The sequence below is a fragment of the Verticillium dahliae genome, genomic scaffold (assembly GCF_000150675.1).
Source record: "Verticillium dahliae VdLs.17 supercont1.9 genomic scaffold, whole genome shotgun sequence".
NCBI lineage: Eukaryota > Fungi > Ascomycota > Sordariomycetes > Glomerellales > Plectosphaerellaceae > Verticillium > Verticillium dahliae.
The window spans coordinates 150,094-168,263 of record NW_009276929.1 but is presented as its reverse complement, the minus strand read 5'-3'; the positions used below and the strand labels follow the sequence as shown (position 1 = coordinate 168,263).

General features: G+C 54.7%; 5 protein-coding genes across 5 annotated transcripts; 2 read left to right on the top strand and 3 right to left on the bottom strand.

Annotated features, from left to right (window-relative positions):
* Positions 1-1,249: 1,249 nt before the first annotated feature.
* On the bottom strand, positions 1,250-1,625 carry VDAG_05013 (uncharacterized protein; the record flags this gene model as incomplete). The annotated part of the gene is made up of 2 exons (XM_009654749.1): positions 1,250-1,480; positions 1,545-1,625. 2 exons carry the CDS (start codon positions 1,623-1,625, stop codon positions 1,250-1,252), a joined length of 312 nt encoding a protein of 103 aa, XP_009653044.1.
* Positions 1,626-7,579: 5,954 nt separating this feature from the next.
* VDAG_05012 (uncharacterized protein) lies at positions 7,580-8,798 on the top strand (the record flags this gene model as incomplete). Its single annotated transcript, XM_009654748.1, has 3 exons — positions 7,580-7,597; positions 7,690-7,753; positions 8,077-8,798. 3 exons carry the CDS (start codon positions 7,580-7,582, stop codon positions 8,796-8,798), a joined length of 804 nt encoding a protein of 267 aa, XP_009653043.1.
* A 565-nt stretch (positions 8,799-9,363) lies between these two features.
* On the bottom strand, positions 9,364-10,285 carry VDAG_05011 (uncharacterized protein; the record flags this gene model as incomplete). The annotated part of the gene is made up of 3 exons (XM_009654747.1): positions 9,364-9,568; positions 9,637-9,940; positions 9,997-10,285. The coding sequence occupies 3 exons, from the start codon at positions 10,283-10,285 to the stop codon at positions 9,364-9,366; spliced, it is 798 nt and encodes a 265-aa protein (XP_009653042.1).
* Positions 10,286-11,579: 1,294 nt separating this feature from the next.
* Positions 11,580-12,508, bottom strand: VDAG_05010 (uncharacterized protein; the record flags this gene model as incomplete). Its single annotated transcript, XM_009654746.1, has 4 exons — positions 11,580-11,664; positions 11,746-12,111; positions 12,165-12,347; positions 12,429-12,508. The coding sequence occupies 4 exons, from the start codon at positions 12,506-12,508 to the stop codon at positions 11,580-11,582; spliced, it is 714 nt and encodes a 237-aa protein (XP_009653041.1).
* A 3,583-nt stretch (positions 12,509-16,091) lies between these two features.
* VDAG_05009 (UV-damage endonuclease) lies at positions 16,092-18,120 on the top strand (the record flags this gene model as incomplete). The annotated part of the gene is made up of 2 exons (XM_009654745.1): positions 16,092-16,751; positions 16,804-18,120. The coding sequence occupies 2 exons, from the start codon at positions 16,092-16,094 to the stop codon at positions 18,118-18,120; spliced, it is 1,977 nt and encodes a 658-aa protein (XP_009653040.1).
* Between the last annotated feature and the right edge of the window lie 50 nt (positions 18,121-18,170).

Here is an 18,170-nt window from a genome sequence, read left to right as displayed (position 1 = left end):
GGGGGGCTCAATGAGTCGACGACCGGGATGGGGGGCTGCAGATGAGCACGGACTGGACGGTCACAGAAACCAAACACGACGTCAGCCTTGGCGGCTCTGCTGCGGAGCCTGTCACTGGTTCTTCGGCGCGCCATGGTGGGGGGTGGCCGCCTGCAGCCCCACATCCGATCTTGGACGTCTCCTCGCCCGCTCCGGGTGTGGGTGGTGGACAAGCAAGAGAAGGAACAGAAGAACAAGACGTGCTGAGAGTGCGCCGCCGCCCAAACCAGCGCCTGCCATACACGGCCCTGCCATACACGGCCCCTGCCATACACGGCCCATGGCCAATGTCCATCCAACAGTACGCAGTCTGCCTAGGTACACGTCGCCAGTCTTTTAGCAACGGCCTTGCGGCTGCTAGCAGGTTTTCGCTGTCTTGGAAGACCCTCAAAGTCGGCAGTAAGTCAGGGGCAAGGTCCCCAAAGCTGGGTCAGAGGGCACGCAGGCAAACAAGCCACGGGTGGATTCTTTCAGATCCTAGAGAGACGAGATGCAAGCGAGGCAAGGCTGACCGCCAGAACTTCGGGCGAGGTCGCAAGGCGGAAAGGATGGAGGAGAAAGCACAGACAGATGGCATCCCGCCGCGATTCCGCCCGGGTTCTTCGGTTCCCCTCGTATCACACTCTCCTTTCCTGCCGCCGTTCCGCCAACTCATCACTACGAATACCTGGAACAGTTCTCACTTCTTGAGTACTTGTACCACCCCTTCGCATTCGTCCTCGGATCAATCAAGTTCTCGAGGGTCCTGAACGCCACGCCTGCCCTTCGGCCACACGTTCTGGCCGACGCCGAATGTCGTGTTTCCGCTCACTGCATGTCTCATCGGGCTTTCTCCTCCCACGCGGTTTCAAAGGGCGGGAGGGGGTTCATTTGATCCCCTAAATGCGAGGTCCTACCCAGATGCAACCCCAAACAAATGCAAGCGACTCCGGTTATGAACCCCCAAATTTTCGGCCCCATTCCTCACATTCTCCATTTCCGAATGAACAACACTGGGATGCAGCACAACAACATCCCGTCGCTTCCAGGGATGCAGTAGTCACCATACTTGCATGCCTAATGGCTGCCCAGCGCACAACGAAAAATGAAGATAAAAAAAAGTCTTCGTTCTGCGACCCCGCGATCTCCGCACCCCCAATCATGACCATCACGAGAGCGAGTTGTTGCATATGAATTTTTTCCCCCCTAACCCGAGTCTGCAAGGCCACAACTAGGCAAGCAGGTCAAAGTCGATGCGTTTCTGTTGCCTCTCCTCTCCTCCCCTCCCCGCTCCTGCTCCGCCGGCTTCACTTCCTTCTTTCTTCGTGTCATTTTCATCCCGGGCGATGCTCCGCTCTGGTGGGGCCGCTCCTCTCCTCCGGTCGTCCTCGGTGTCGGCCTGGAGTGTTTCTGCCTCAGCGCGCATGCCACTAGCGCCGAGGACGTGGGAGCGTGGCCATCCCTGTCGAGCGATTGGTTGGTCGGAAAGGCGAGAATGAGGCCTGTCGAATAATTCATCCACCAACTTGATAACGGGGCCCGTCCTGCCTGGGTGCTGCCGCTGCCACTGCCGCTGCCGCCGCCGCCGCCGCCGCCGCCGCGGTCATGGTGTCCTGTGCTGGGTTGCCGCCTCAAAGCTTCCGAACCGGTCTGGATTCTCGGCAGTGGGACCTGGAAATTGAGGCAGTGCAAACAGGAAGGGTGGGAAGACATGGAGCCGTGGAGAGATTTGGCGAGTTTGGCACGCACAACCAACATTGAGTCGGCAGCCGCGTTCCACTTTTCCCCATCTCTGCATCTGCACCTTGACACAAGCGTCGTAATCCAAGGCGTTGCGTGATTGCGGAGGCAGGGTTCCTAACTGGTTCGCGGAAGGCTTGTGGATGGTTGGCCTGCCTGCGGGGTCTCTCAGATAATGGCTGTCGTCAGTGGAAACACTCCCTTGAGATCGCACTACCATAACTCTTGGGAATATAGGCAAGATGCTGTGCCATATAGAGCTCGCATGCTATGATGCGGGGCCCAGATAGGCGAATCCAGCGGGATAATAATAATTGCACACGTACCAGTCCTCCCTTTCCGTAGGTACTAGGAAGAGGACAGGAAGAAGTCGACTTGTGGTCCTCGAAGTAGCCACCAGGCGTGATGGGCTGCCAAAGACGATGGCCAAAAAGGACCTGGGGTTCGATGGGTCGATCGAAAGGGGGTTAACTTCATCTGCAACCCGCATCGCATCGATCCTCGCTGCTTCTGGCTCTGGCTGCCGGGTTGTGTTGGGGCTTGACCTGGGTTTCCTATCGCTACGATGGGTCGGGCGTAGCGCGAGCCGGCCGGACGGCGCCAAGAGATAACCTTTGCAGGGTGCGTGTCAGCGACATCATGAAGCGCGGCGCTACCACCAACACTACTACACGAGGCAGGCGGGGTTAGCTGAAGAACGCAGCCAGTCAGAGAGCCCAATCAGCAAGAGCCGTTAGGTGTATTGGCTGGGTACGCTGGGTTGAATGCTCACGCCAAGACGCTATGTTGATGAGATACGCTCACAGAGTCATCTTGCTCACCTCGGGCCTGTCGCTACGCTGCTAAAGTGGGGGGGGGGGGGGCATGTACAGGTAAAAGTGATGTGTAAGGTAGTCACGCAGGTTACTAACGGCGAGACCGGAAGGTCGAGTGCTGGTCATGAATCGAAGGAATACTTGGCACAGCTCTGAGAAGGAGCAATAGAGCACGTGCTGCAATGAGTGGCAGTAGAACGTCCCCCTCCTGACCCTGAAGAACCCCCCAAAATGGCCATGGCTCCATTTTTGGTGATTCGATGGGCGGGTCGTGCCTACGACCCCGCGACAAGCCATTGTAGCCATTATGTAAAGGGAGCAGGTGGTAAATCTCGGTTTGAGCGTACCTGCCCAGAGTTGATGGAAGTGAAAACGACATCAGAGACAGTCTTCCAAGATTGGTCCAACATGCACATCCTGTACCACAGGATCCGGGTCTTCGGCTTGTGTGGACGGTCTGGCAAAACAACCATTTGAGGCCCAGCAAACCAGATGACATGAAGGGGGGGGTGAATACTGATAGACGGGCAGCGACCCAAAAGTTACGCCAATCAACCCAAGCCCGTGGTCTGCAACATCATCCTCCACCCATCGATCCCATCGCGGTATTGCCGTGTCCTCTTGGCATGGACATGAAGGCGAATTCGGCTTGATACGATCTTGAACCAGCACCTCAATGACTCTCCGACACCTTGCCAGCCACCGGCCGAGCCTCAACCTGCAAGACATGCTGCTCAGGTGTCGTCATCCGGGAACATGGGTGGCAACTACATGAATTGCTGGCCTCAACCTAATGCCTCCTCACGGGTGACTCGGGCGGCCCTCAGTCTCCACGGCCGAAAGCTTCGTCATGATGCCGCATGACCGGGGCATAATACCTGGGTTGACCCAATCGTCCGTCCAATCGAGGGTCCTGGGAAGAGACCCAGCGAGCAGCCAGGCTCCCCCGCCCCCTTCACCGAATGTTCCATGGAAGCATGGAAGGTTGGGTACGTACTTGAGGAACCCGTCAGATCAACCTCTGCCATTTTCGTTCCAGACTTCTTAGCGTGTCGGCAACTCAATTCGATGGGCAATCGGTCAGATAACCTTAACGCGACCGCCTTTTGAAGCACCTGATGCGCCTCGTAAACCTTTCCGGCTGTGTGTTTTACCTCACGAGCACATACAAGGGTTTTCTTCAGTCAACGGCACACCATCCGCAGCCCATGTCGTAGTCATCGGGGGCAGAAATGCGATGGCTTTGACGGATGCACCACCCCGCGGGATGGTCGCTGCATCATGGTCTAACACGTCGCGATCTGCCCCATTAGGGACATATCACTGGCCTGCGGCGATCAAGGGAAACAGCCATTTGGGCTTCGGTGCGGGGTACAACTGGCGACACATGCTGTCCCTTATTACGGAGGGGCTGATCCATGGTGCAGCCTGAGTGAAGTCTTTTTCACGCCTCCTACGGCACAGTCACATCCAGATGAGCCGACCACAGCATATTGTACCCCCTCCTCATTACTGTCGATAACCCGTCCAGGAAGGTCGGGCCCGGCGGTTTGTCAAATGAAAGTGATTTTTTTTTGGCAAACGAAGCGATGTGAGCCATGTATCGAGCGTCTGAAACACAATCCCCACATGTCTATTTCCTGACCTACCTCATCCGCGACGACTCCAACCGCGATACATCGTTAGACATGGTTTATTGGCCAGAAACGGCACACGCGCGAGGCACGAAACATCATCGGCAAATTTCGGCTCTCGTCAAAGTTAGACGGACAAACGATATTTGAGCCTTTGTCAAAAATGGGGATCTCTCTTCACCGCCGTCACATTTCCAAGCATTGTGCCCCAGTATTCCTACCAGCGGGCTCAATGCCCAGCACGACGGCTTCAGTTTCATCCCTCGGCCAAGTCAAGCTCACCATGTATCCTTTCAGTGCTTCGAATAATGCCTTCGGAAATTCGCCATACTTTTATGGGCGCGCAGGAGCCCAGACAGCTACATCGGACACCTCATGACGGGTCTCGGCAGGTTGTCACGGTCAGCAGACGTCCGTCTGTCGTGCAAGGCATCATCTTGCACAACGGATTGAAAGCGATTCTAGACCGATGCGCTGTTGATTCGTTTCCTGACCCCGCCATGCAACCTCGCTGGGCGTTTGTCTGCCCGCAGTTCAGAGGACCTGCCTACTTTAGGCTGGCAAGGCTGGCACCTACATGTACACACGAATGGTCGCAATCAAGGATGGCTAAGCAAAATAAAGGTAATTCATTAATGTGCACGAGGACCCGAGCTGAGTTCCAGGTGTCCCCAGACTCGCGGGGTTAGGCACAGGTCTAATGACCAATAGATCAACAAGCCACAGACTGGTCTCACTGCCGAGCAGGGCCGGGTCAGGCGACGGATTACCCAATCTGGCGTAAGGCTCCCGGCTTCCGCCACTACACAACGAGAGCAAGGTGACACCCCCTCCCAAGCCAAACTGCAAATATGAACGAGAGGGGCATTGCACCCCCGGAGGAACCCTCCATGCCGATTGAGAGGACCGTGGTCCCCAAGCATCACGCAATGACGGACAGAACGTACCATATCAGCGAGGGAAGAGAAAAAAAAAAAGCGCACGGGAACCCTGCAGCTACGGTCGGACTTCAAGTAGGTCAGCAATCAAGCAAAATGCAAAGCGGAGAGGCCAACAGGGGTAAAAGTGTCGCCAAGGGCTACCGTCGGGCTCGGCGTTGTCTTGGGATTTCTTGGGGTTTCTTGTCGTGATGGTTTACTTGGCACTCGAACTTGATGCACCCCCGTCATAGACCCCTGGCGTCCCGAACCGGGAAGAGGAGACCCCCTTCCAGAACCCCCTTCACCCTCGGGATCTTCCTGACCCCCTCAGACGATGCCAAGTCCGCCAAGAATCGCCAAGATCATTCCCTCCAAAGACGCTGCCCCTCCAACTCTGGCTGGCCAACGCCCCCGGGAGATAGTCTGTAGACGCTACAGAGTTGAGGGAGGGGATGTTTTTCTGCACGCTTCTCTTGGAAATGCTACCTGTGGGTCGACCAACGACGTCACAGATTCAGACGCCATCCCTGCTTCATACTGCTGAGCTGAGGTTGTGCTACTCTAACCCACACCTGGACGCTCACCTCCAACCAGGACATCACGGCCAAGAGTCTTGGCTCGGCCACCAGGATGAATGGAAAGAGGTGGAAAAGCTTCGACAGGGTTGTGGGGGGCTTGCGATAGGCGTCATGGCGCTGCGCATGGGAGGGGGGATGAGGTACGCCGTGGCACATTGTTGAAGCTTGGTATACACACATTGGCAAGCCAAGCGGCATGAGCAATACGATGCGCCCGCCTGGTCAATTGAGGGTTCGAGACGACAAACTTTAACCCTAAAGGCCATGAACAAGGAGGGCTGTCTGTGTGTGAGGAGGGTGGTGTGATGAACCACGCGACACATGGGGTGGGATGGGGGGAACATGACTACCCATCTCCTCCCCTCCGTCCAGGAAATAATCTCGAGGCCGGCATCGCAGCTTCATTCACAAGCTACCGGCCGCCTGACCTCTGGACTTCAAGAAGAGTGATCATCGTATCGTCGACTCGAGCACGCGCAACCACGGCTACAGCTTGTCGATACAAGTACACAAACGCGCCCAGCAGGAAAGGGCACAGTGCCTGTGTCGTGAGGTTCCTCCGCCGACTCATGTAGGCGGGCATCCTCACGACGGGCAAAACGCTGCATCAGGTTCCACGACGCGTATGCATAATTGCTGCTCGTCCGGTGCCGCGAAAGCCTCAGAGTCACTCGAATTTGATGGTAGCATCTGCCAATTGCTTACCTGTACAGTCTCTCCCAAAACACGAATCGATTGTAGATACCGACCTAGTCGTCAGATTCACCTCAGCACAGTAATTCAGAGAGCGAGGCCGCCATGAATGCGGTTCTCGATCCCGACCACGATCCACGACAAAACGCTGACGATAACGAGCCGACCGCCGCCGATCCATACTCCTCATCACAGGCTCCTCGACGATCACTATCAAGAACGAATCGCGTCACTGGCGCAGTCCACGAGCTGGACACCGCCCGCAGAAGAGGCGAAAATCAGGCCAGGAGCACAGATCGGCGCAGTTAAGGCGCGTTCGACTTTCCAAGGCCGATGCGCGCCTCACGGACATACCGATCGCATGCCCCGACCAACACCTGAACAACCAATCCACAGATGGACCGCACTGGCGTCGTGCTTCTCGCACTCGTCGCAGTCATCGTGACCTGTGGCCCGCTGTATGTCACTGTTCTTGATTGAATTGGCTTGTTCTGCTGCCTCTCCGTCTTGCCATGACCCTCGCACAAGTCTGTGTATGACCCTCGCACCAGACGGCGAGGAACCCCACAGTTGTCAAACTACAAGATCCCTGGCGATTGTGGGCGTAGCAGTACCGACAGGTCTCGTGACCGTTTCTTCCGCTACAACCCTGACTCTCGTCCCCCTCAAACACCTGGCATGGATTTGAAGGGAATCGCAGCAGCCGAAAGGCGCCAAGCTGACTGATGTGTCGGATGTTGTAGGAGTTGCGTGATTTTCGCGAAAATACGCCGGCATCGCAAGTCTCATCCGGGGCTCCGACAACTCGCCAATGCGCGCAACCAGCTCACGGCCGTGGGAGGCTGCAGTAACAGCCTGGGCGCCGAGAGGTTGGCGGGAAGCGGGTGGGGGACGCTGGGGGACAGGAGCACCACCACCGCCAGTGGCATCGGTGTCGGTGTCGGAGTCGGCGTCGGAGCAGACGGCGTCCTCGTCGAATCGAGAACACCTCAGGGAGCCAATTCTTCTTGGTCAGTCCCTGCGTTTCGTTCTGTCAAGCCTTCTGCTTTTTTTTTTCGCCGCGGCCATTTGCGAGGATATCGGCAGACCATGCGGCAAACGAAACAACGCCAGCGGTCTTCCCTCCGGCCGGCTGGTTTGGTCTCGCATCGTCTACTTGGCGGGTTGGTCAAGCTGACCAAATGACCTGCTCGATTGGGGTAAGTTGGAGGGGGCGACGGACCACAATTTCTCACACTTTTTGAATTCTCTCGAGGAACCAACAACAGATGGGAAACGACTCTGATATCAGGTGAATTCCCGAGGCGGCAAAAGGCGTGCCAAGGCGCTGAAGATCAGACAGGTGATGCCTTCAAGTGAGTGGCAAGTGGAGTCTACGAAAGTCCGCCCGATGTGCGATATTTGTGCCTTTCCGAAGCTTGCTAGCATCCTAACGCGATGTTCTCAAATCTAAACCTTGATTGGGCTGAAAGGATCACATTGATTTTGATATGCTTGAGCTGCTTGTTCCGCCTGGAAATGACACGTTGCTAATTGAGATCTGGCAGTCCCATTTGCCTCGGGTCGCTCTCATCCTCTGACACCAATGTTGATGGGAGGGGTTCGCCCAGTTCGCCGCATCTAACAAGATTGCCAGCCTCGGTCAAGCGGAAGACTGGATGGCGGGCAAAATTTACAGTACAATGTTCGGGGGTTGGAAGCAAGGGTGATGCAGCACCTGAGACAGTCCCGGAAGACAAATACTCAGGAAAAGCTCATGACTCAACTAGCATTGCAGCCAAGACGCACTCCGTACCTACAGCTACAGGATTGGCAACATCCCTAAGTCAAACACGAGTGCAGACGATCATGCGGGCAACAGCATCGGCTGAACACACCGTGACCTGGTCGCAAGCTGGGTCTACTGAGGGAAGTCGCCTGGGGCGAAGGTGTGAGGACGACGATATTACTGCCGCGCCTCCTTCGCCTCTTAGTCCGATACGGATGACCAGGGGTAATTACACCGAGGCCGAGGGCCGTGATTCACGGCCAGTATTGAGTGCGATGCCCGATGACACGGGGTCAGCCAAGGAGGGCGGTGCGCGACAAGGCCCGCTCCTTCAGCCCGACCATGGCCCAAGCCTCCTCACAAACGACAACAATCAAAGTCGTTGGCCTTCGTTCACATTTTGTGGTCTCAACGCAAAAATTCGCGAGAGATCGCTTGAAAGCGAAATTCTGGTCTTGCGTGGATGCCGGCATAGCTTCCACGCCCGCTGCCTCACGTCGTGGTTTCTCCAAGATGGCTTCAACTGCCCGCTGTGCCGGACACCCTTCTGGATGCAGCCTGAAGCGATGGCGCGGGCGGTGCAGCGGCCCTCGAACGCGGGCGTACCACATGGCGGGAACCTGCAGGCGTAAAGCCGCGAGCAAGCGAATTGCACAAACCCCGTGGCATCCGAGGATTTGATCCCTTGAGGAATGGACTTCAGAGCTGCGTGATCACATCAGATCCACCCGCTTTCATCGACTGTCTAATCACTGGTGGACTTATCATACCTATTGGGTTGTGTCACACGTATCCTGTCTCTGAATGTGCTTCGGAGTCCGACGAAGATTGTCCGCTGAATACAACTCTCAATTGAGAACGCAATGTACGGGCGTTGACCAGCATTCTTCAACTTGGTCTGCGTAACTGGAGGGCTCACAGTGTTTTGTACAGTATCAACGTTTCACGACAACGAATTTTGCAATGTTATGAATATTTATTTGCAAAGAAAAGTAACAAGCTCACAAGCAAGAGCAAGTCTTAAGCCAAAACCACAACAAAAGGAAAATGCGGGCTAGTCGGAAAATTATGAGCACCTAAGCTTCAGACGGTACCGATATGATACCTCGGACATCAGTCATACAAGAGATTGTGAATGTTGTTGGCCCTGCTAAACACAGAGCCCAAAGTCTTGATTCTCATAGCCAGACTACATCTCTACCAGGGCTGAATTCCCTGAAGCGAAATGATCTTACCCGCATCGCCATCCTTCTCGCCCTCTACGACTTTCCTGATGAGTGTCGCGCCGACCGAAGGATCGAGCGCCCCATGCCCCTTCTTACTGTCCGAATAACCTCCAAGACCTGTCGCGAGAAACCCAGGCGAGACGCACCAGACTTTAACCCCGTCGCTACCCAAGGTCCTGTGCCATTCGCTGCCGCTGTGTCAGTATGCGTGTCTCTAATGAGGTATCATGAGTATTTGGCGTACCGCATGAGCATATTCATCCCCGTCTTGCTGCACCGGTACGCTGGAAGGTCGAACATCAAGTTCGTCGCCTTGGGCCACCCCTTGGCCGGCGGCTGGTTGAAGGGCATGGCGAGATTCTCCGATCCCGTCAGGGTCGAGGTGCCGCTCGCGATGAAGATGATCCGGGGGTCATCAGAGAACAGGAGAAGGGGGACAAAGGTCATCGTCACGATGTGTGCACCTGTCGTGTTCACGTCCCACGTCTTATTCCAGGCTTCTCTGACGGACAGCTTTCCGAGAGAGATCTGCTGGTCCAACTGGGTGCCTGCTTCAAGTTAGTACTTAGACCTCTGGCGGGTTAGGCCCTCATCCTTCACTCACCGGCGTTGTTCACGAGGGTGTCAAGCTTGCCAAACTTGTCCTGCACCCATGCAGCCGCCTTCTCGATTGAAGCGTCATCCACAACATCGATCTGAACGGAGTGCAGCGTGCTAGACATGCTCGGAAACTCAGAGGTCAATTGTGTGATGGCTTTGGTCGCATTATCGAGACTGCGGCTGCCGATGATGATGGAGTACGGCGTCCCGGTCTGGAGGAGGTTCCTCACAAGCTCGAGCCCGAGGCCCGTGTTGGCGCCCGTGATGAGAATAATTTTCTGCTGAGTACTCATTGTTGTAGATCGACTTTGAAATGCTTTGATATGCATCACAAACACCTTTTGCTTGTGGCTTGGCTCAGCCTTTTGTACAGCATCTCAACCGCAAGCACGGCGTTAGTTCCCCGGGCTTAAGTCCGGCAGATGGGGATGTTGAGGTCGGAAATCGCAACCCGCAATCTATCTCCGCGTCTTGACCACCAGAACTCCTCTTGAAGCAGCGGACGTGTCGGATCATAGCTACATCTGGCGTTGCTAAAATTTCAAGTTGAGCGGAAAGTCCCAGCAGAATGGCCGTGTGTCTTACACCAGGCGATCCATTCTGCTCAACCTTGCCGGCAGAGTTCGTCGTTCCTGGCTTCTCGCCTGGATAGCCCTTTCATCCTGGAAGCGACGGGCGCGAACATTGAATCACAATGCATTATGAGCCTGAGGTTCGATGAGTGTGGTGTCTGATGACGATCCTGACATTCGTGTATCCGGCTGGGGTTGAGGGCCCCCGACAGCCTCAGCAAGGAACGATTTCTCCCACCATCACAACAAACTAGCAAGCACGGACACCCACGAGCGGGCAGAAAGAGATGGTTCATAGAAGCAGCATTTCCTGTTTCTTGTCCAATTCAGTCCAAGTACATCTCACCAGTCGTGGTAGACGTGCAGTTTCGTTCTCCATCGACCTCAACAATTAGTGGGGCAGCCAGCATCCTCGCCTCGAGGGACGTGATGGGGATGCCGATGTCACAGATGGTACGATGTAAGACTTTTACATGGTATTTACACGGTTGGCCCCTGGGTGTTGGTGGGCGGGGTCTGAGTCTAAGCCTGCTTGTCTCGTGTTTGAGGCTTCCATGTTCACACTCATACATGATTGTTCGAGGTGTACTCCCACATGAGGCGTTAATACGCGCTGTTCTACCAGCCCAGCGCTGCTGCTCCGCACTAAGCTGATGAGGGATATGCTATTGCACACGCCCGCGACTCTGGAGGAGACGCATAGGCTGGACTCCAAGCTGTTCATTTCCGTGCTCGGATCCAAAGATAACTTGGCAGACATTCAAGCGTTTATGAAGAAGCAGAAACCCAAGTTTGGCGAGTCTTTTGACGGGGAGACGGTGCCTTCTTGGCCCTGGTGGACGTCGAAAGCTGATGAGGCCCCCAAGGCGAAGATGTGAGGCGCCATGTATGGCCTGAGAGGATCATGGTCCAACAAAATGGGATCCTAGTGGTAGCTCCATCCGATGAGTGATAATAATTGAAAATTTCTCGACCCTTGTTCTTTTAAGAACTCTGAGATAATTCATTGAGCGTCTCATGTCCATCCGTCTAGAGCCTGTGTGAAGTCCCCAGGCTCATACAGCCCAACAAGATCTTGGTTGTCCAGCCAGAACTCATTTCTGATGACCAAATTGTCAGTATGCATCTCACAAGCGTCAAAAGGCAGGCTGGCTTTTAAACGACGATGACTGATCACTCACTGAGCACCAAGTATATTGGGCCACATCCACGCGTCTGAGATGACGTTGGCTGACAAGGCAGAGTAGCCCTCGGGCCAGCTCTCCTGTGGTGAAGGAGAAGCCTGTTCTTGCGCGTCGAGGTCGACAACGACAGCGTCACCTTGTGGTTGGTGAGAAGGCCTCCGTGAACTTCTTGTCCCATCAATCTTTTTGTTCGCCGCCTCGAATAGTTTGTATGCGGCAGTTGCCGAGATGTACGACTTGCGCAACTCGCTCATGGCCAGCATACACAGGGATAGATTGTATTTCCCCATCTGGCTTGATAGTTGTTTGGAAGACGCTGATTCAAAAAGGTGAACATGCATCGGCGGAACGAGTGCTATGACACTGACATGAAGGGTTAGCGAGAGCAGTGTCAACCAGAAAGTTTGCCACCCTACGTGATAGTATGTGATAGGCCGATAAGCTCCTCAGCCATCATTGAAGTCACGGCACTGCAGGCGTTTGACGCAGCTACCCTTGTCTTTTGGCAAGCTAATGCTCTCCATGGCTCCTCGTGCTCCAACGTGACATCTCGAGGGGCCTCGAGTATGAATGGTCGATACAATACAATGATCGCTGCCCTGAAGAAGCCGTCAGTCATCAGCTTCATCACCTTAGCCAGGGATTCAGAGCAGACGAGACTTGCTCGTCAAACCACTCACTCAAGTAGATTCGGAACTGATAGCGATGGGAGGCAGCCATACGACTTTGATGTTGAGTTGCAGGTAAGTCGTAGGAGCATGCTCTAATTTCCCGCTCGCAATGTTCAACATCAGACCTTGTCGGCTTCGTTGACTTTGCCCTGTAATGTGTAGAGAGGATAGTGCCCAAGGTGATACTCAACTTGATCAATATCTTCCAATCGGTGTTAAGTTCGCTTAGCTCCCCTGGCAGATACTTGAGACAAGAATCAGTGCTGTCCTCCGGCACGAATACTTCTGCATCAAAGCATCCAGGCACTGGTGTGTCCATGTCGTCCAGAGGGATCCGCATCGGCCGTCCCTGGCCCAACGACAACCAGACCTCACGACAGCAGATAGACCACCAAAGCCCCCGCCAGAATGGCTGAATATTACCACAGCCTTGAGAAGGCAATTTGGGTAGCCTGTGTAGCCCGATGGTGTGAGACAGACTGATTGCGATGCCGTTCCAGTGCCAGGGGCCCTGTCGGTCGTCTGAGGTAGTGTACCAGAATCTTACCAAAAATACCGACTGGATGAGAGTGATCTTATCTTGCTCGTAGTTTAGATCATAAAGAACCTTTGTAGTTGTCAGCGCTTAGAAGGGTCTGCTAGATGCCAGCTTCTGACCTTTGCTCGCTGATACACAGAACGTTTCAATGACGTGCGAGATGTGTAGAAGTCTTGTGTGAGCAGGGTATCATCAACAAACTTCACGAAAGAGTTAGAATTGGGGTACACCGATGGGGTTCCGATGGTTGACTTACACTTGCCGAAGCCACGAATATACTCCAAAGCAGCAGGATGCTGACCCGGCCGCTTTCATAGTCCAGTATGATTGACGAGGGTCAAGGATGGGAGAGAAGGGATGCACATGGTGGAAATAGCAACGTATGAGAATTTCTTGTATATGAGAGGCAGGCAGGTCGAAAGCACCTCTCGATCGAAGATAACTGACATCCTCTGGTGCAAGGAATTTCGTCGAGGGCGTGCTTACTAGGCAATGATTATTCGTCGAGGATCTTTCTGGTTCACAAATATCCATTACGAAAGCCGGACCACGTCGGTCACCTATGCAGGTCAGATTTTGGAGCGGCAAAACATGGATTGTGAGCACAAGGCGGGTTTGCCAGCATAGAACGGAATGCCGTTTCCTTTACTGCCACTGCCACCTTCTAGCGTCTCCGCATATGCCGAACTTCCGTCGGCGACATCGAAGCTTTCCGACACATATCGGGATACCGGCGTTGAAGAGCATAGCTGTGGCCCGGCGCTTGAACGCGACGCGGGAGTAGCAGGGCGCGAGTAGGCGGCTGTACTCACTACGGAGGAATGTGGCAGATCTTGAGCTTTGCGCGAATCACGAAGGGCAGCGTCGCCGCCGCTGTCTCTTGTTTGCAGCAAGTCATTGAACGGCTGAGCGGCTCTGTGAGTCGGCTTGACTCTTTGACGGACGGCGAAGCGAAAGTCGCAGGCGGCAAAGCTATAGGCACTCTACTGAAGCTGGATGTAGAAGCTGCCGATGAAGCTTCTTCGTTGCCGCTTGCATGAGCAAGAGACGGCTGCAGGTCCAGGTTCCTAGGTCCCTATCAGTCCCACGAGTATTCGTGTTCGGTCACAACAAGATCTTTCCTGTGCGACAACGTGAACGAGTCTTACCGCCGTCGCTTGCGCGTGAAATCTCGCAAGGCGTGTCATCCACAGCACAGTTGGCGCAGGGTGGGCCTGAGAGAGCCACTGTACACCTTACTTTGCGCAAGCTGCATGCGAATGCGGTGCACGCGACAGCCGCGCGTTTGGAGACGCGTGTCTTCGGAATGGCCAGCGAAGGTCTGCTATCTTGCCGCAGCATCTTGCTGAATGAGGTGCAAGCCGCTGCTGGAGGCGGGATGCACACCCTAGGTACCTATCTGCCTTAGGTACCTACCTTAGGCAAGGTAATGATGATACCTTGCTTCTGAGGTTCCATGTGATTGAGACTGGTTAGACTGGTTATGCAATCAGCATCCTTTTTGTCGCTTTCCCATTTTTTTCCCTCGTCTACCTTAGATACCTAGGTAGGTACCTAGGTAGGTACCTAGGTTGGTGTCTCATTCCTATCATCAAAGGCAATTGTCCTTCAAATCAATTCTGCTGGCTTGGCTAGCTATGCTCTGATCAACAAAGTGACAGCCAAATTGATACGGGAGTAGTCGTACACCAATACTAGGTGAGCAGTGAGATCATGTTCCCCAAGAAGTGTAGATTGGATGGTAGGCGACATCCTCAACAGGACGAAAGGCCTGACGTTGATGGGATGTCAATGGCCTCCCTTACCTTATTGGAATTGCCATGTCAGTACAGGTGCATTATGCATACCTAGGTAGGGTATGACGTTTCGGCCACCGGCGTATGTGTGTTTGTACCTAGGTACCTACCTTATGTGTACATGTACGTGAGAGAGAGAAGGAGCGTGCACCTTTGCTCTGTTGCTCTGCTGCTCCGGGCATAACGACGACGTCATTCTTTCGCCCTTGCTGTTTCCCGTTTCCCTCTCCTGCCAGGTCCAATCCTACCGGCGCACTGCCCCTGCCACCCCCTAGTTTAATCTGATTTCAGCTCAACCTCACATTCCAATGAAATCAACTTTGCCTCGTATCTGCCTCCCCCGGGCAGGCAAGGTACCCAGACCGGTAGGAGCTCCAGTGGTCTCGATCCCGATCGTACATGCCAGCTCCACCTCGTCATGATGTCCCCGTCAGGTGCAACCCTTACCCACCAGGCGCCCCCCGTGGCATCTGCTCCGTTCAACGACGACATCATCCGTCTCAAGGAATCATTCCAATTGTCTAGTGTATCCTCTTTTCCTCTCGCCTTTTTTTTACGTGCTTTTGCCACAGACAAAAAGTGGCTTACCAGCGCTTCCACACAGCTCACGACCAGTTTTACACTCCATTGATCCAATCCGTCATCCTCTTCTGAGCCTTGAGTCTCGAGTCTTGGTCTGCTCACGTCGTGATAAGTAAACCACCTACCTAGGCTTCTGAGCTACTACCATCAGCTACGCCAGAAGTCAAGACCTTTCGACTACACTGTTTGACAGTAACGCTCGTCTGAAGAGGCCAGGCCCTCCAATCGACCCAGCGATCAACTGCCCAGCCTATCGACGTGCTGTCGAAACACCTGTGCCTAGACGCGCATTCGGTCACCTGGCGTCCCCCGGTTACCAACACCCTAGCTGGCTCCTGAATCCCCCCCCCGTCCGTAATCCACAGCCTGGAGGCACACGGGGTTTGCTCCGATCGCCCAAGCCAATCAGTCGAACCACAGCCAGGTCGTACCGCCCCAGCTTGTCACCTCACCCACCACACATGCTATCAGCGATCCAGCGACACCGTCAACAGGCCCCTGGCCAGCTGTATCCGACGCCGTGCTCTGCCTCCTCCGACCTACCACTCCCCCTTCTCGTCCTTCTGCATGAGGAGCATTCGTTCCGGCAGGGCCAATCAAGTGCATAGTTTTTTGGTGTGGTCATTTGCGGCTCGATCGTTGCCAGCCGGCCAACGTCCATCCCCTTTGCAGCCCCAGTCATCGTTCTCGATTCGAGCCGCATGTGGTGCTGCCCACATTATTCCCATCACACATATACCCAGGCGTTTCTCCAGCATGGCGTCCAAACGTAGAAGATCCAGCACTTCCATTGCTTCAACAAAACCCGGTACAGAGAACAGCAGTAGGAAACCACAACGCAAGACTTCGCCGACCACACAAGAACCTCCGAGGAGATCGGGTCGTCATCGCACAGCTGACAGCAAGCCTGTCAAGGAAGAGGCCATGGAGGCAACCAACAGCGCCGCCGCGCCGCCGCTCCCATCTCTCGAGCAAGACACCCCTGCAAGACGAAGAGATGCCGCTAGACAGGTCGCAACACCACGCAAGTGTGTCTCCGATGTGATGAAGGAACTCAGTGACATGGAGGAGCGCCTGCAAAGCTCTGTCAAGCGTCAGCGCTTGGCCATTCAGGATTCGGGCCTTGTCGATGATGTCCCCCCACGCCGCCCTCTCAAACCTCAAGCGGCACGCAAAAGTCGCAATGTGGTTCGAGAGAACCTAGCCAACGGCGTTCGCATGGCCACCTCCGTCGATGAAATAGAGCACGCCCCGTCACTTGATACTGACGCCATTGCCGCCGCCAACGACATCGAGGCCGACGCCGATGACAGGGAGCAAGAGGCTGAGGAGGAGCTGGCGGAGCGCGGCGCTGCACGACCACCACCCGTGAATAGCAACCTTCTCCCTCTCCCGTGGAAGGGCCGAATTGGATATGTAGGTGGCAATCCCAATTTTTGCCATGCAAGAAAGCTTACCGTGTCTGCAGGCCTGTCTCAACACGTATCTTCGAGAAGCAATCCCGCCTGTTTTCAGTTCCCGTACTTGCAGGATCGCGTCTATCATCCAACACCGCCATCCTTTGACAGACCCATCTCAGCCCGAACATCCCACTAAGAACAGGCCGGATGAATCCAAACCTCAGGACATTAGGCTCGGCCGAGAGTATGTTGAGCGCTTGGGGTTGGCGAACGCGCAAGACATAGTCAAAATGATCCGGTGGAATGATAAATACGGCATCAAATTCATGCGACTCAGCTCCGAGATGTTCCCCTTTGCTAGTCACGCCGAGTACGGCTACAGTCTCGCGCCATTTGCTTCGGAGGCACTAGCTGAGGCCGGATCTGTTGCCGGAGAGCTTGGTCATCGCTTGACGACTCATCCAGGGCAGTTCACGCAATTGGGCTCGCCGCGGCCTGAGGTTATAAAGGCTGCTGTACGCGACCTCATATACCATGATGAGCTTCTCACGTTGTTGCACCTGCCAGAACAGCAGGATCGCGATGCCGTCATGATCCTGCACATGGGAGGTACCTACGGCGACAAAGCTGCAACGTTGGATCGTTTCCGGACGAATTATGCGACGCTGTCTCCTTCGGTGAAGAATCGTCTCGTCTTGGAAAATGATGATGTGTCTTGGACAGTTCATGATCTTCTACCCATATGCGAGGAGCTCAACATCCCACTTGTGCTCGACTTTCATCACCACAACATCCTTTTTGATGCCACAGAGGTGCGCGAGGGCACAGAAGATATCATCGAGCTCTTCCCACGCATTCGAGCCACCTGGACACGAAAACAAATTACCCAGAAGATGCACTACAGCGAGCAATGCCCTAGCGCTGTGACACCCAGAGATAGGAGAAAACACTCCCCTAGGGTGCGCACACTCCCGCCGTGCGCAGACGACATGGATCTCATGATCGAGGCCAAGGACAAGGAGCAGGCAGTCTTCGAGCTGATGCGCGCCTTCAGGCTGCCAGGGTACGATACCTTTAATGACCTGATACCGCACATGCGAGACGATGACCACCGACCCGTACCGAAACCTGTGAGTAAAGGGAAAAAGAAGACGCCGACGAAGAAGAGAAAGATCAAAGGGGAGGACGACGACGTTGACATGGACAAGGGGGAAGATCTAGAGACAAACATGCCAGAGACGGTGCGTGCGCCAGTCTCTGCTGAAGACTTTGGTATGGGCGGGCCACAAAACCGGGTGTACTGGCCTGAGGGTATGGAGGCTTGGCTGAAGCCGAAGAAGCGTGAGGTGAAGAAAGTCCCAAAAGTGACGCAAGTCGCTGCTTGAGACGGGCAGTCTGGTAGATGGAAGCTGTGTCTCGCTGGGATCGAACCTCG